The following is a 17,294-nucleotide window of genomic DNA, read 5'->3' on the forward strand; positions in this document are numbered from 1 at the left end:
CTTCCCCCCATTTTCCTTACACGTGGTGCAATGCAAGTCAGATTTTCTAATCTACAAGACAAGAAGATAGGCGGAGGTGTCCTGTTACTCCACGCCCAACACCTGGGGAATGTCATGGAGCGGCTCTGTTGAGCCGCGTCCTGACTCATGCTCTGGTGTTTACCTACCAGTCTCAGGTCAAACTTATTCCACAGGACTAAAGAGTAAAATAGGGACAGAGGAGAGAGAGGGGGGGGAAATGGATGACCTGCTTCCTCTCCATGTCTTGTTCTTACACTTCACATGCACTTTCCACACCAAGCAGACAGGGCTCCAGCTTTTGTAGGGCTTGTGTGTGGTTGCTCTGCTGGTTGACAACCCCCTGGTGGCTTCGCTTAGAGAGTGCTCAGTTGCTTTCCTTAGCATAAGAGCACGCAACCCCCTGAAAAAGTGCGGGTTACCTAACCGGCTCTGACACAGAGCAGTCACCTCCTACGCGCACTCAGTGGCCCCGAGTATGCGGACCCTGCTGGGTGCCAGGCTTGATGGCAGGGCTGAAGAAAGCAGGTGTTTCTTAGCGGTGGGGGGGGGGGGCAGGAGACGACAGCTCTGTTTGCTGCTCAGCCCCCACCCCACATCCCGCAGGAGCTGATGCCACAGGTACCCTCCAACTCTCTGTGACCCTGAGTGGCTCACACCACCTTACATTGCTCTCCACTTCCGAGCCTGAGAGCCAGACCTCAAGGCAGCCCGCAGGCCCTGCTGCCCCCCCCTCCGCCCCCACCCCGCACCTTCCTGGGCGTGTGGGTGCTCTCCCTCCACGGGTGTCGGGCCACCCGCCTCCGCCAGGTGTGCCTTCCTAGTGGCTTCATTAGAATCACAGGGTCGGGCTGGGCTGTGGCTCGGTGGCAGAGCACTTGCCTAGCTTGTGTGAGGCATGGGTTCGATTTTCAGCACCACAGGTAAATAAAACAAAGGTTCCTCAACAACTAAAAAGAATTAAACCAACCAACCAACCCCAGGGGCTCCTGAACTGCCTCAGGTGGCCCCCACGGCGGCCGTTACACCCCTAGTCGTCCCTGCTTCTGGCCGTCTAGAATGTCGCTGCGGGAACACACAGAGTCTCCATGGTAGAGCAGGTCCAGGCACCTAGCAGGGGCCAGTAAACACTGACCCAGTGGGAGAGTGGTCAAAGGGCCACCCCCGGAGCGGGAGCATTGTTCGTGGACGCTGTCACATGGAAGGTGGCGTGGCCTCTGGGTTCTCGGTGTGTTCCTCTGAAGCTGTTCGTCCCTCTTGCGCCTACCTCCTGCCCTTCTGGACCGCGGTTCTGTTCCCGCGTAGCAGCTCTCCTGTAGCACGAGCTCCTAGCCAGGGCGACGGGCGCGCTGGGGTTCGAGCTGATATTTTGGGGTAAACTGTCTTCAAGACGCAGGTTCTTGGTCAGTGTGCTTTGAGCCATGCCGGCACCTGAAGTCACAGACCCGCCAGCCGTCCGTGTACATTGTCACTGTGCTGTCACTCTCTGGTCTTCTGTTCCAGATGCCATAAGTTCCACGAACCCGCGGGTCATCGATGACGCCAGAGCGCGGAAGCTCTCCAACGACCTCAAGAGGTGCACATACTACGAGACGTGTGCCACCTACGGGCTCAACGTGGAGCGGGTCTTTCAGGACGGTAAGTGCCACCGAGACTCTGGTAGCTCTGCGACCCAGGTGCCACTCCAGAACAGGCTCTGCCCATGAGTGGTGACAGGCCCAGCAAGGGGACAGAGGTGACTCCCCTTCTGTTTCGCTGTCAGTGGTGTGCTCAGGAGCGAGAGGAAGTCGCCTGCCTGAAGACGGCCCTGGGGTGGGTTCTGTGTCGCGTTCTCACCCTCCTGGGTGGGCGAACCTCTGCTGGCTGGTAGCAGTTCTCGGGCTCCGTCAGCCTGCGATGGGCCAATTTCCCATGTGAGCGCTCATTGTGCCTCCAGGCCTGTCTTTAGGGAAGGGCTTTAATTGGGCTTTCAGAAACCTAAGCTGAGAGAAGAGTCAGGTTTGGGCCACTCAGGGCCTGCCCGAGGTCCAGCACTTAGACCCGTGGACGCCATTGCATTTGATTTTCAATCTCCCACTTGCAGGGGCAGCCACAAGTCAGATGGGAGTATCCCGGAGGAGCTTTTGGGTTCTCCCAGGGGTCACACTCATGTCCACAAGGGGGTGCCAGGTGTCAGTTATGAGCTGGAGTATGACATGGGGTGGTCTCCGGCTCTGGGGTCAGAAGGTCTGGGGAAGGTTCTCATGGAGTTACAGTCTTGAGGAGGGTGCCCTGGGCCGGGGTTCCATTTCTGATGATGTCTTGGGAATTCAGTCCCGGGCCCCCCCCCCCCACTCCTGGTTTAAACCAGGAGAAACATGTCTGTACCTCCTGTTCTGGTGTGATGGGATTGTCGCAGAGTGGGCCAGCCAGGCCTGGACCCTTGAGGGCCTCCTGGGCTGTGCGGAGGTCATCGAGGCCTCTTGACCCCGTCAGCTCTGTCACAGTGTCTGCACTGGCCCTCCGGCCCCAGAGTGGGCTGCGGGCCCCGCTCGGCTCTCCAGCTCCGTTGCGGGTGAGCCCGAAGGAGTGCCACACTCCCCTGCTGTAGCAAGGCAGGGTCTCAGGTTCGCGTTCCCTCGCACTCATTGCAGCCAGGCTCCTCTCCAACTCTGCCTCTCACCTCCTTTTTAGCACATTGGTCCCGTTGCACCCTTCCTGGCTCACGGTTCCTCATCACCTCTCCCAGTGCCCATTCTGAAGAAGCTGGACTCCCCTGAGAAGGAGCTCAGAGCCCCTGGGGTCCCCCTGTCCTCCCCTGCCCACTCTGCAGCCGGCCCTGCCAGGAATGTGTCCTGTGGGCAGCAGCCTTTGTGTGAAGCCCTCACAGCCCCAAGTCACTTGGTGTTTGCGGCTCCACGAACCTTAGAGGCCTGGGAAGAACCACCGAGGGAGTGCTGGGCTCCCGAGAGGTGTCTCCGACAGGGTTTGGTTACTGTCTGAGCTCATGTGGCGGGTGGAGAGGAAGAGCCCAGAGCTGCGCCTGGCTGGCCACTCTGCGTGGGCTTTCTTGACGCGCGGCCACGCCCGTCTGGGGCTCAGCAGGCTTGGCGGGCTCGGCCCTCTCGGCCTAAGACAGAGCGCCAAGTGGTGCAGCAGACCTTCTGCAGGTCTGGTCCCTGGCGCAGGTGATCAGAGATGACTTGTGGGTCAGTTTATTCTCTTCTACGATTACTTCTTACATTTATGGTGGTTATCAATGTGAATTTTCCTTTATTTCCTGAAGTATCGTAAAGTTAATGCCAGGGAATAGTGAGATTACAGGGCTTCCCCGCTAAACACCGTGTCTTGGTCCATTCTGGCTGCTGTAGCAGGTGACCATGGACTGAGGTCTGAAACCACAAAGATCTCTCTCAGGTCTGGAAGCTGGATGTCCGAGGTGGAGGTGTGGCTGATCTGGGGCAGGGGAGGGCTCTCTTTCTGGTGGCCCTCTAGTGTCCTCACAGAGAGCAGTGAGAGGTGGCAAGCTCGCTGCCATCCCCACCTGCACACTCCTCCCACCCACGAGGGCTCCACCCTCCAGCCCTGATCACCTCCCAGAGGCCCACCTGCCGGCCCCCACGCTGGGGCCAGGGTTCCAGCATGACAGTTTTGGGGGATGCAGACCTGAAGGCCATAGCACCCCAGAATGCTGAGGCCTGCCTGGCAGTTGCCTGCACAGGAAGCACTTCACTGGCGTCTTCAGGTAGGGTGCTGGCCGGGGGGAGAGGAGAGTTCCAAAGGCCAGTTTGTCAAGACAAAGGAAAGCGTCCCTACCACCCATCATTCCCAGAGACCCTCGAGTCATGCTGTGCTCGGGGGACCATGCTGTTGTCTGGCCACATCCCTGGCCCTTTTCTATTTTTTATTCAGGGTCTCACTGAATTGCCGAGGCTGGCCTTGAACTTGCCGTGCTCCTACCTCAGCCTCCCGCGTGGCTGGGATCTCGGGCATGTGCCACGGTGCCTGGCAGCGGTGCTGTTTTATGTATGGGTTGTTCTATTACACATCCTGGCGTCGGTTGTGTGTAGAACTTAATACTTGGGTGAGTACTCTGAAGATTGTGAACACTTGTGAAATCTCAGTTCAGAGCGCTTGTTGCCCATCGCTGTTCTAAGACGTGCTCTGCTGGAACTTTAGCGCTCACCTTCCTCAGCTCATGTCCACGGGGCAGTGGGACAACCCAGGTGCAGTCTTGCCCTGACCATGGTTGTTGCGCCAGGTCATGATCCATGTGAAAGGTGCAGTACAGTGGTCATCGGATGGCTTAATGGTCTCCACGGCCAGTCCTAGTGGCCTCCTACAGGAAGCCTTTCCTCCTAGGGTGGAACAGTTGCTCAGGTCAGAAGAGCACTTGGACTGGGTCACCAGGGTGAGAGGGGTTCTGTGTGCCCCTGGCCAGTGCCCGTTTCACACTCACCGGGGGTTCCTTTGACAGGCGGGTGTGCATCCTGCGGTGCATGGCAAGTATCCGGAAGTGATCCCCATTCTGGAAAGTCTGTGCCGATCTTGCAACCCTTCACCCCAGCTGGTTATGATTATGCTGCGATTGCCGTTCTGGAAAAGCAGTCTTTAAGCAGCCATTCCATTGGATTTGGCCCCTGCCTGGTGATCCGTATGCTGATCGAGAGCCCAAGCCGGAGAGGGTGCAGGACACTCCTGAGACTATGGGACAATTTGGAGCCTTGGTTTTCTCTCCTTCCTTTGATCACAGAGATTGGGATCCTAGCACACAAAGGGTTCTGCTTCACACTCAGTATCCGCAGCTGCTCAGACCTCATTATAGGAGCGTCCAGAACCAAGGTGGCTGCACCAACAAGCCTGTTTGTGCCACCTAATTGCATGTGCTAGAGCATCATTAAGAGCAGCCGTCGTGTGGGGTCAGGACTGGGTTCTGCTGACGCTTCAGTCCTTTGTTCATGCTACTAAGGGACGTGTCACTTAGGCCTGCTGTGATCTTCACACGACCGCCTGGTTCTCACTGGGATGGTGGCCCATCGTAGTGTTTGTTTTTGTTGCTATTGTTTTGCTCATTTATTTTGTGAAAAGTTAAATTAGAATGTATGTGTGTTACAACCTTATTTCAAAAATAAGATTTTCTTCCGTGAGTTCAAAGCAAAAGCAAGGTGCAAAGCAACTCAGTGAGACCCTGTCTCTAAATAAAAAAATACAAAATAGAGCTGGGGATGTGGCTCAGTGGTCAGTACCCCTGAGTTCAATCTCCAGTACCCCCCCCCCACAAAAAGATTTTTTTTTTTACCTTTGAAAACATGCCACCCATGAGTGCCTGTGTGGCCTTTAGTACAGTGAGGGGGACTAGTGCATCACTAAGCAGCTGTTAGCAGTCCTTTATCATGTCTGATGACTCATGTTTGAGTGGTGGGTAAGGGCTTCCAGTGTAGGAGAATAGCTCTTTCATCAGGCCCATTATGCAGCTGGTAGCTGCCCTGAGGCATCGGCTTCCCCCAGGCACACAGTGTGGCTTCCCTCAGGCACGCAGTGTGGCCTGTATCTGGGAGCCAGCACTTTGGGCTTTGCCTGCGCCCTTCACTGTCCACCCGTGCCCATCGCTGGCCATGCCCTCTCTGTCCAGCACTCACTGCCCGCTCTGCATGGAAAAGTTGTGTCTCTGAGACTTCCCAGGACAGGTGGGTGGGTGCCTTTTTTTAGGACCCTGTGAACCGGGGTCGCCTGGGTCACACCTTGTCAGAGGGCTTTCTAAAAATGAAGGTGACCTGAAGAAAGGCACTCCTGTGTGAGGCTCACTAGTGCGTGTGTGGTGACGTCAAGTTGGGAGGGAAAAGGGTACGTTCCGGTCCCAACGTTGAGATGGCGCTCGTCCTGCTTTGAGGGCCGCCCTGCTGTGGTCATCCATGGGCTGCCACCACTGGTGTCCTGTCAGGGCGGGTAGCTCCTCACAGGGTGGAACCCAGTGGGAGTTAGAACCTGCGAGACGCCATGCCTGCCCAGGGCTCCCCATCTCCCCCCAGTTGCGGGGGCCTTGCCTGGTGTTGGGCAGGTGTGTGTGGCCTCTGTGCCGTCACCCTCCTGTCCGTTGGGGGGTGCCTGCGTGTGTAGAGTGACTGCTTTTAGAAAACGTGGCGTTGCCCGTGCTCCTGGTGCATCTTCAAACTCGGTTAATGTGAAGGATGTCTCATATAACAGGGTTCAAACAACTGAAGCGTCAGCGACAGAACCCCTTTCTGTGTGCAAAACCATGTGTTAAGAAGTTTTTCATTTAGTATTTTTTGAGGAAAGTTCGGGCTCAGAATTCCTCCCAGTTGCGTTGCTGTGCAGCACGTTTACCCAGGAGCCAGGCCCCGGCTCGGAGCCCCAGGAAGGCTGCGTGTGTTAGGATGGAAGTGGTCTCCAGGCTGCCCCAGGTCTCCGGGACTCGTTGGCGCGTCTGTCTGAGGTGAAAACTCCGGTGCTGTGAGGGGGGTTCCTCTGGTCACTTCCCATTGCTCCATGAGCTCCGCCGTCTCCTTCAGGTGGCCCCTTCCACCTCTGCTCTGTTGGCTGCTCAGTGGACCCAGAGGCCAGGCTTTTTTTTTTTACTATTTATTCTTTATTTATAGGTGGACCCAATATTTTTTTTGTGTGTGGTGCTGAGGGTCAGACCCTGTCCCTCACACCTGGTAGGCCAGCTCTGCCTCTGAGCCGCCACCCCAGCCCGAGGCCAGGCTTCTAGGGAGGAATTCTTTCCTCCTTAGCAGTTGATCTGCCTGAAACCGCCCACCCAGGGTCTGGGTGGGGATTGTCCTCATCAGCAGGGAGACCCAGACCCACCCGCTGCAGCTGCTGCCCTAAGGGCGGTTGGGGGAGCGAGCGCTGAGGGTGCTGGGAAGGTGTTTGACTCTGCTGTTGTTGGTCTTCAGGTACCTCAGGTGCCCAGGGGTCAAGACTGGGGGACGGGGTGCGCCCTGGAGGGTCTTGAGGTCAGTGGAGAGGATGCTTCGCCCTCACGCACATCCTGGCCACCAGGTCAACAGCAACCCCGGCCCCCGGCCTCACACCAGGTGGGGCCTCGCCACTGGCCCACAGCAGTGAGGTCCAGGGACCGGAGCCTCCAAAGCTGTGAGCCAAATGCACCTTTTCTCTTTATCAGTTGATGGTGAGGCATTTGTTCCATCGACGGAAAGCCCGTTGACCCATCCTCTCAGAGACCACAGGAAGACGCGGCTTCACGTCTCACTTCAGGTCACTGTCATTATGCAGAATCAGGAGCAGGGAGCAGGCATCTCGTGGTGTGGGAATGGGGGCTCTGGTCTGCTCTGGCCGTTTCCACCCCCGTCTGGAATCTCTCATGCTGTGCACCTCTGGTGGAAATACAGAATGTGCATCGAAGCTCACGTGTGCACGGAAGTGCCCGAATTAACTCTCCCGCCGCCAGAGTTAGGTCATTAAGCAACTATTAGTAAATGCTCTCTGTTTTGATTTCCGTGTTAAGACTCGTCTCTTCGGCTCACAGAATTAATTTTATCAATGACATAGAAAATGGTTATTATAACACGCGCCTGCACGCGCATCGTAACTGTGTTGCCCCAGGATTCTTCCCTAATGGCTTCAGCCAGCTTGAATTAGCTTGATGTATCATTAATGCATACAAATGGCTTTTATTTTTGTTCATAATCTGTTCATAATGGTATGGCATTCTGTTCTTTCTAATGTTTTTAACATGATTAAGTGCTGATGTACGTTTTGACCTACTTAGCCCTCCACAGAGTCTCTGATCAAAAACTTAGGGGCGTGGGGAGTTTTCTCCCAGCTTCTTGGAAGCCCGTGGTTGGTGACATTTTTTCCCTTAAGGAGTACGGATCCATCCTTTTGCCATTCACTGAGGAGTACCTGCAAAGGTTGAGGTCCGCGGCCCTGAACTTGTTCAGTTCATGAGAGAGTGGTCAGCACCTGCAGAGAGGTGGCCCTTGTGGGTGGTGAAGTCCTCTGACAGAATCTCTTGTGTGGTTCTCGGGGTGAGCCTGGCTGGAGTACAGTGAGGGGTCAGGCTGGGGGAAATGGTCAGTGTCCCTAAGGCAGGGTCTGGAATCTGGGGTGCTAGGCACGTGCAGACCAGAGCTGCTGAGGTGTGGTGCAGGTCAGAACACCCTGTTAGCCTTCGCCCTGGTGCAGGCAGCCCACAGTGAAGGTGGACTGACCTGTCTAACAGAGGAATGCCTCGGGGAAACTTGGAGGAGCAAGTGAGGTCCTGGGAAATCATTCCAGTGAGGAGAGCGGCAGGTGCGCAGGCGCTTTCTGCATGGCCCTCTTCCCTGACAGCCTGTCTCCCTCCCCGGCCTGTTCCTTAGGGACCTCTCTACAAGTGAGATGGCCGAGTTGGTCAGGGACTTGTGCAGTGTTAAGGCTTTTTTGATCCATGGTGTCCAACTGCCATCGAAGGCCTGTCCAGTTCAGGTGTCCTCCTGCAGCTGTCCTTCCCTGCACCTGGCCCACGCTGTGTATTTTTAGTTTAAAATCCTTATTGGTTTATAAATGAAGAAAAACATCTGTAGGCTTCTCTTAACGTGGAAACAAGCTCACCCCCTCGGCCAGTTGTCACGGCGAGAGACACCCGTCTGCTGGGGAAAGGCCTGGGCCCAGAGGTGGCACGTGAGGCCAGGCTGTCCTTGCTGTACCTGCAGGGGGCCTGTGCGTTCCTCAGTTGGTCTGCCAAGGCTGACAGGGCGTGGCTCCTGGAGCACAGATGGCACAGAGCTGGCCCAGAGGTCTGTGTGGGGCTGGGAGCTTTGGAGGCGAGCGGCGATAGAGGAAGTGGAGCCCTCTCTGGCTCCTCCGGCTCCTCTGAGGGGGCTTTACTGATGTGCTGCTTTGCCAAGCTCACGGTAGATACCTGGGGTGGAGAACACTCTGGGGGCATCAGAGAGAAGCGAGACCCAGTTCTCTGGGTTTGGTCCTCCCCTGGCTCCGCAGCTCCTGGCTCTGAAGGGCTCCAAACTGCCCAGAGGAGGGCCAGGGTGCTGTGGTTACGAAGCACATTCTGGTGGCCACAGCCACAAATATGGGATGTTTTGTTTCCATAATGTCCATCTGGACAGGCTTTGGGTGGGGCCTGCCCCTTAACCCAGGCCGGTGACTCCCAGCCACCGGAAGCACACCCCCATTTGGTGAGCATGACATCTCGCCAGGTTAGTCCACGTCTGGAGTGCCAGCACTGGGATGTCTCCCCGGGAGTCCCTGCCATGAAAAGTGCAGGTTGGGAGCCTAAATGGGCCTCTTTAGTGCTCTGTCCTTCCCTCGCTGGCCAGAGACCCCTCCCAGGATGGACATGGTGGGGAGCGCATGGGCACTGCTCTGCTTCCCGACTCTGGTGGCTGCCCCAGGACCAGTACAGCTGTGGCTGCCCACAAGGCTGGACCCCTCGGTGGGAACGTGTGTCCGCAAGCTTGTGCTCAGACACATGTCCAGCAGTCTAGAAGAAGAGCACTCCAGCAGGTTTGCCAAGGGGTCGCCTGGCTTCCTGCTGCAGTGTCAGCCAGGTGGGGCAGGACCTCCGGGTCCTCAGCGCTGCCTGCGTAGGCTGTGTGACTCCCCCCAAGGAGAGCCCCGCAGCCCCTGGCCTGGCCCATGTCTGCTTCTGCAGGAGAGGCTGCCTGCACTCCCAAGTACAGCTGTGGTTCAAGGTGGACGTTGTGGTCTATGAATTTCAGAACTTTAGGAAAATCCCTCATATTTAATTTTGTAGGTCAACTGTAAGAGAAAATATTGGCCACCAGCACAGTTACCTGGAAGCTAGGGAGCAAGACTCTGCTAGTAACTGATAAGTGGGTAGTGCCTGCATTTAAATTTGATCCCTGCCTCACCTGCAGATTGGCAGGACTTTAGAGCTGAAGGACTTGCAGCCTTCTTCTCCTGTGAGACTGTCCCGGTCGGCTTGTGTGGTAGCAAAGCAGAGGCTAGGGTTTAGGTCTGTATCTCCTGGTTGAACAGTTTGGCCTATTTATAAATGTTACATGTAAAAGCCTTGATGACCGTTTCTTTTTGCGGTTCTGGGGATTGAGCCTAGAGCCTCACACATGCTGGGCTAGCTCTTACCACTGAGCTGTGCCCCACCCCTCCCTGGATCACATTTTAAAACCCGATACTTGAACCAAACTGCTTTTAGTAAATGTAAGCCTTATAACACCGGTGTTAGCCAAATGCAGCACTCGGTGAACATGGGCGGCTTCCCTAAGGTTCCCTAGTGGGCACTGTTCTTCACCAAAGAGGTGGGTAGTTGGCCTTTCCATCTGTGGCCAGGCCGCTAAGACAGGCCTTCAAATACTCCTGCAATGTGGCGTGCTGCCACCAGGGGGCATCAAATGCACACCTATGGGTTATTCTCATTCCACTAATTTTTTTCCTTTTACTGTCACCATGGAGAATACTGACATAATAAAACTAACGCTGGTTTAAGAGACCATTTAGACCTGTAATAAGACACACTTCATAAAGTGTGTGAAGTACTGGATCAGCATCCCACAAATGCAGAAGTAAAAAAGTTTCATTCATTGGAATGAGAACAAAATAAAGATGAAATTATATGTTCTATGGTTAAAGGAACATAATTCCTTCTTCCTTTTTGACCTGCAAGCAACTTTTGAGAAGAATCAAAATTTGGCAGAAGATATTCTGTTCCGGAGTGGAACATAGACTTATTATTTTGTCCATTGTTCTCTTTTAATAGAACCTCTGAAGCCTTCCACTGGCTGCTGTGTCAGCCAGGTGCTTGAGAAGGGTCTGCATCCTCGAGTCTGAGCAGGTGGGAGTGCTGCCCTGGGCCGCTCTAGCTGGCCCTGCCTCTTTCTGCTCCCAGGGCTGTGGACTGACCTCCTTTCAGTCTGACGTGTGGACAGAGAGGGGACAAGGGACAGAATCATTTATTTTTTTGCTTTTACCCCTGCATGTTCTTCCACTGCATGAAGTCCTGTGGAATTTCAGAAACCCGCACCTCAGATCAGAAAACCTTGACCCTTTTTTATTTGTAAAATGGGACTGTCAGCCCCTCAAATAAGAAATACATCCAATTAGAAAGTAAATATCTTTCATCAACTAGATTCCTTTTATCAGAATACTTTGAGGTGGCATATCCACATTCTATAAAAAAGCAAATACATTTTGCTCATAAAAAGCAGCTTTTAGTCATTGAGGTCATAAAAGTTTGGCCAGAATGTCATGAGAACATGAGCTAGTCATTTCATCAGTGTGGAGAGTGACTCCCCTGTAAGAGGGTGGCTCTCTGGGCGGCGTTAGCGCCCAGGGAGGGCCCTTTGTCCACCCCTGAACATGAGGATGTTCCAGGTGTCCTGCACGGGCAGAGTGGCCTATGTAGCAAGCGTTCTAGTTGCCTTCAGTAAATGGCTGCGTTCAGCTTCAGGGGAGTACAGGTGTGTGCTTTGCCTCTGCAGAAGGGGAACACAGCACTGCAGTGCAGTTGGGTTGCACACACTCCTAGGATCGTGAGTGGTCGACAGTTTCATCCGGGCCCTCACATCCTGCATGGACAGGGAGGGTTCAGCCTGTCAGGGGCAGTGTCCAGTTCAGCCAGAGCACCTGGCTCTCTCTCTTAACTGGATCACTTTCTAATGGAGGAAGAAAAGTCTGCTGCACCAGTTCAGTTTGAAAAAACAAGGATCAAGAAAGAGTGTGATTCCTGATTACAGACCTCAGCACAGTCCCTGGTGACCCGTGCAATTCAAATGAAATGGAGCAGAAGTCACCCTAGGATCAGATTAGAGATTGGTGGCATTGGATCCTGGACACGGTGCTTCCCTGGGCCAGGTGCATATCTTGCAGCTCCTGTGACACTGCCTCACTGCTGCGGCGGGGACCAGGCATGAGTGTGTTTTGCTCTCCCTAGTGCCCAGCACAGCACCCACCAAGAGCAGCGCTCCAGGCCTCCGTGGTGGGTGGCATGGTCCCCACTCACCTGCCCTCAGGCAGCCTGGCCTGTCCTTTAGGAAAACCAGCCACACGTATATCTTCTCCACGTGTCCCTTCTCCTCCCCGTGTTGGCTGGCCTCATCTTCTCCCTTTGCAGAATGCCGCAGCGCATCACTGGCTCGAACCAGACTTGCACAGGAGAGAGCGTGGCCAGCACCACTCTTTGGTTTTCTGTCCTCCTTCCTCGGCAGGCTCTCTCCCCAAATGGTTACTAGAGAAACACAAACAGTAGTTCCAGTTCACGCCGCTGTGTGAGATGAGGACAATTAGGAAGCTCTCGAGGAAATTAAGTGATATAGGAAGGCAGCCTTTGCCGCATACTGCATAATTAACCTGACTGCTGTGAAGCCTCCTTGTCACTGGGAGGTTGCAGGAAGGCGGCCACACAAGGACAGGGCCCTGTGCTGCCTCTCACCTGGTCGCTGGGGGACACAGGCTGCGGCTCGCCCCCTGGCTTGTCGCTGGCTTGGTTTGTCCCTGGCTTGGCTTGTCCCTGGTTTGGCTTGTCGGGGAGGCACACAGCAGAGGCGGCTAGCGAGTCCACAGTGAGTTCTCTGCGGGGAAGCCAGGGGTGTTCCCTTCAGCTGCTGGCACACTGTCGGATCCCTTCCGTGGGCTTTTGCATTTTGAAGTTATGGATCAAACTTATTTTTAATAAAATACGCCTTTATGTACATGTCATTATCTATTTACATATTTTTTTGATTGACATTTTTGGAAAAATGCAGAAAACTATGAAGAAGCCAATAAAAATTACTCTGACCCACAGGCGAGGGACAACTAACAACTTATCATAAATGCCCTTCCTAGTCGGTTTTCAATATTTTAAAAATATAATTTGGGACTTATTTTATATCCTTTTCAATAACTTGCTTTAAAAAGACCTCAGAGTAATTTCTGTGTTTTGTAATTTCCTCTAAAACCTATATTTTTATGACTTCATAGCCTCCCTCTCTAGCTGGCAGCTGCTGCCATGGATCGACAGGCCCCAGAGCCAGCAGCCTGAGCCTGAGACCCTTCACGGATTCACTTCACAGGTGTTTCGAGGGCTGCAGTAGCAGAAGGGTCCCCTCCTGACCTCATCTGTACCCCACGGCAGTGTGGGTTCCTGCCATGCAGATCCGATGGGCCTGCCAGGGGGGTGCAGGAGGAGGTGCTGTGGGAGGGAGAGATCCAGGTGGGGGCTGCAGTGCCCTCTTCCATGTGCAGGTGGACGTTAGTCTGTCCTGGCCACCTCTCCTGCATCCCCGGTCACCAGGGAACTGTGTGGTACAAGGTGGCTTCCAGGTAGACTTCACCACAAGAAGCCAGCAGCCAGGATGACAGGGGAGTCCCACCCTCGTTATTGGGTTTCTCCTTGGAAATGGTGGAGTTGATGTTGTTAAGTGCATACATTTGTCAGAAGTCCAGAGCACCTGGTGGGCTCTAGGCCCAGACCCCTTTTGGCTGACAGATTACGAAACTCAGCCAGATTTTATAAAGATTCATCCCTAAGTTTTTTTTGTAGATATTTACCCAAGAATAAAGTCTGATGTTAGAAGATTTAAGGAAAATAGCTTACCTTGAAGGACACCTCTGAGAACACTTAGGTCACTCCGACTCTTGTTAAAGCTTTCCTAAGTGCTGATGGATTTAGAAGAAGCGCTACCCAGTGCTTTTACCATAGTTTCCAGAGGGTTAGTCTCAGGTCCAGAGCCTCAGGATTACCTGGCCCATGCACCAAGGCTGCCTAGTGGGCAGATAGGTGTCCCAATGTGGTCCGTGTCATGATCTCTGGGACCCGAGAAGGCACCTGACGTGGCTGGGCGGGGTCTCTGCAGATGTAATTAGGGGAGGTGTGTGGGTGGGGATCCTCTTCTAGATCATCCACCTGCTCCTAAAGGCAGTCACGTCCCCTTACCAGAGGAGGCGACCTCAGGTGAGTGCAGAGGTGTGAAGACGCTGGCCCTGAGGCCTGCAACGGGCCACAGTTTGAGCCCTGCTGGGAGAGCAAGAAGCAGGCTGCCCCCAGACCCTCAGAGCACAGCCCTGCCGACACCCGGTTCCAGGCAGGTGGGAAAGATCTGGGGCTTGGGGCTCCAGAACATGGGAGAATACATGTTTGAAGCCACCAGCTTTGTGAGGGCTGAGAGAGCAGCCACGGGAAGCCAAAGAGGCAAGGTGGCCAGGAGGGTCCTGGAGGAGTGCCCGTCCCACTAGAGTGCCACGGGAGAGTGCTGCGTCCATGGCACAGCCTGAGGGGGAGACACACCTGAGGAGCCTGAGACTGCACTGGGCTCCATCTGCACACATACAACCTGGGAGCAGGACATACCCCTGGGAGCCCCGGGACCTGCCCTGGAGCCTGGCATGGATGGAGAGACCCATGAGGACCAGGCAGCAGCCTGGAGAGCGGAGGAGCCTGAGCCCTGTGGCCGTCGTGTGTGGAAGGAAGGGGCCAGAGCCTTTTCTCCTGGTTGGTCCTGTCTTCCTGGGGGGTGGCCCCAGCCTGCAGAGGGCTAGTGCCCAAGAAGCTCAGGCATGCAAAGTGGCTGTGAGAACACTGGCTTTTCTGGAACTTTCCACTGTTGCTCTCATTGTGGTCAGTAACATCTTGCACACGAAGGGGGCTGTTGCCCTTGATGCCTACTTGCCTCTCCTTGGCTCATCTGTCACCAGCCTCAGCAGCTTCATCCAGCTGCCCTGCCCCCCCTCCGTTCCCCCCCCCTGCCATCGTCCCTCCCCCCCTCCCCATCACTGTGGTAGGTGCGGTTGCCCTTGCCTTTCACCTTCTCCCTCTGGGACCCCAGACCCTCCTGCTCTTGCTTTTGTAGATCACTGTTCCTTGTCCTCCAGAGGGTCCTCCTCCTCCTGTCTCTCCCTGATGGAACGTCTTGAGACCCTGCCCGTGCCACTGTATCTTCTCCCTCTGCCATGGCCTCGGACAGCCCAGTCCCTTTTGTGAATCTGTACGTGCAAGAATCCATTACACATGTGAGAAACCTTGTTAGGTGCTTCATGCACAGCAGGGAGAAAGGCGGTGGTTAGACCAGCACCTTGGCCTGTGCTGACCGGGTCCCTCTTGGGCAGGTGTTCACAGAGTACCCTGGCACATGTCAGCGCCCTGGCTGGGTGCCACTGAACTTCCTCCCTGTCCAGTGGTGGCAAAGGATTTACCCTCAGGTCTTTCTGGCACTGGCCCAAACCTGCTCTCAGCTCCTGTAGTGCCTCTGAGCACAGCAGCTGCCCCACCCCTTTCCAGAGCAGGAACCGCCCTGCTGGGGGTATAGCAGTCGGGGGTGCAGCTGTGGTACGCACTGCCTTGCACTGTGAGGCCTTGGGTTCATCCCCAGCATTGCAAAAAGATTAATAAATACATAAAATTAATAAATTCGTGATTGATTTGGCAGACCACTGAGAAAAATTCTTGGCTGTAAGGGTCGGAACATGTCCTTGTGCCAGCCTCACTAGCTGTCATATTCTGTCTTTGGGCCTTTCTATAGTCCTGCAGAGCATAGTGACGTCTCGGTCCGTGGCAGAATGTTGACAGAGGTGGCCTCTCGGTCTTGGTTTGTGTTAGTGCACTCTGATGTTTGCACAAGGACAAAGCTGGCCACCAGCTCGTGTCTCCTGTCCCCTAGGTGGGCAGTGCAGGACTGTGTGCTTCAGACAGTGTGGTACTTGAAACCGGTTCCTCAGAGGGACCGGAGGCAAAGCTCAGGTGGGATTAACAGTTTGATTTAGAAAACAGTTGAAGCAAACAAAGCATCTCTGAGCCCAGATGCTCCCGTGACTTCCTAACTTGGGACCCACTGAGAAACCCCCAATTTCTCTTGACGCACTCTCCACTTACTTCCGGGAAGGCAGCGTCACTGAATCGTGGAGGAGGTATCGTGGGGAGGTGTGTGACTGCAGGAGGCAGTGTCTTCCTGCGACTTCACCTCAGGTGTCACTCAACTACCCGGGAACCAGCACTCATGACAGTGGCCCAGGAAGACTCATGCCAGGCTGGGTGGCAGAACCTCCTCCTGTGTGACTCCACCTGGCCCGCCTCGGTTCACCTGGCTGGGCGCTAGAGATGCCTTCTCTCAGGCCCTTCCTGGGACGGCCTGTGGTGACAGACCTCTTCAAATCCAGGGAGGGGCGTAAGACACCGTGTCCACAGCAGAGCTTGCCCTAGGCACCTGCGGTCGGCCTGCAGGTAGAGCCTTGCTGGGGTGGGAGCTGGTCCCCTCTGTCCCAAAGAGTTCACAGACCTCTAGGCCCTTATTGTTCACATGTCCACAGACACACTGAATGGCTGTGTCCTGACTTGCTAGGACACAGGAGGAAAGCCACCAAGCCCTTTGTAGCTGCACATGTCCCCGTGTGCTGGAAAGCAAGTCGGCTCACTGTGAGTTCTGATCCCTTGACGTAACAGCACCTGCTCCTTCATCAACACTGGCTGGGCCTGCTGAGGGCTGACCATTCTCCCTCCTCCATTCACGTTCCCACGTGGCGGGGCCTCCTCTCCTGGCACAAGCGCAGTGTGTTCACTAATTGAGCTCCTCTGCTTTCCTTTCTCGTCCCCACAGCCCTTCGCATAAATACTTCCAACATTCATTGAGATCACTTTTTTCCCAGCTTGAAGACCACCATCTCTTCCTGTAGCCTGGCCAGTTCGGCTGATTTTTTTTTTCGGGAGCCTTAGCAAAAATAAAGAGGACCGGTAGACAGTTGTCAATAATGTCACGACTGCTCTGAAGAACTCTAAATTTCCTCAACTTGCTCATCATTGATACAGTATCCTGCAATTAAATATCCAGCTCTGTGGGCAAACTACCTGAATGAAGTCTGGAAAAGAATTCACATGGGCCCATGCTGGGGGCGGGAGGCTCCCCTCCTGTCCCGTGGGCAACTCCCCAAGCCAGGGTGGGTTTGGGTGTGACAGACAGGCTGCAGGAAAAGTCAGAACCAAGAACCAAAACCTTTGAGTGCAGGAGCCTAAGAATCGCTGATAGTAAAGCAGTGGAGGACTGAGAGATGTAGTTTAAAATGGAGATGAAGCCCACGCTCACAAGGAGAGCTAGGTGTGAGTGCAGTAATTAAAACAGTTGTGGAGCGGCTCCCAGTTCCCTCCGCCCCAGCAGGCCACCTGGAGCTGGGCGGCACCCCCATTCTGCCAGTCTTCTGGTGAGTTGCTTGGTATTTCCAGTGGGGCTGGAGGGGGAAAAGGCCCCGTGGCTGTGGGCGGTTCTTCATCCTGCAGAAGAGAATCCAGACAGGAGGGAGATTTCAGCAATGAGAAGACCCAGCTAGACCAGGCGAGGGGGTGGGCACCGGCACCTGCTCACACGCTGCGC

General features: G+C 54.8%; 1 protein-coding gene across 13 annotated transcripts in view; it reads left to right on the plus strand.

Moving 5' to 3' along the window:
* Nucleotides 1-17,294, plus strand: part of Agap1 (ArfGAP with GTPase domain, ankyrin repeat and PH domain 1) — a 488,301-nt gene that overhangs the window by 195,695 nt on the left and 275,312 nt on the right. For all 13 annotated transcript variants that reach the window (XM_058577558.1, XM_058577559.1, XM_058577560.1 and 10 more), the window contains one exon: nucleotides 1,522-1,656. In XM_058577558.1, coding sequence (XP_058433541.1) covers nucleotides 1,522-1,656 — 135 coding nt within the window. The remainder of the gene's footprint in view (nucleotides 1-1,521; nucleotides 1,657-17,294) is intronic.

This window comes from Marmota monax, unplaced genomic scaffold, assembly GCF_021218885.2.
Source record: "Marmota monax isolate L192 unplaced genomic scaffold, Marmota_monax_Labrador192_F-V1.1 WCK01_AAM20220418_F8-fsc00041, whole genome shotgun sequence".
NCBI classification, from domain to species: Eukaryota; Metazoa; Chordata; class Mammalia; order Rodentia; family Sciuridae; genus Marmota; species Marmota monax.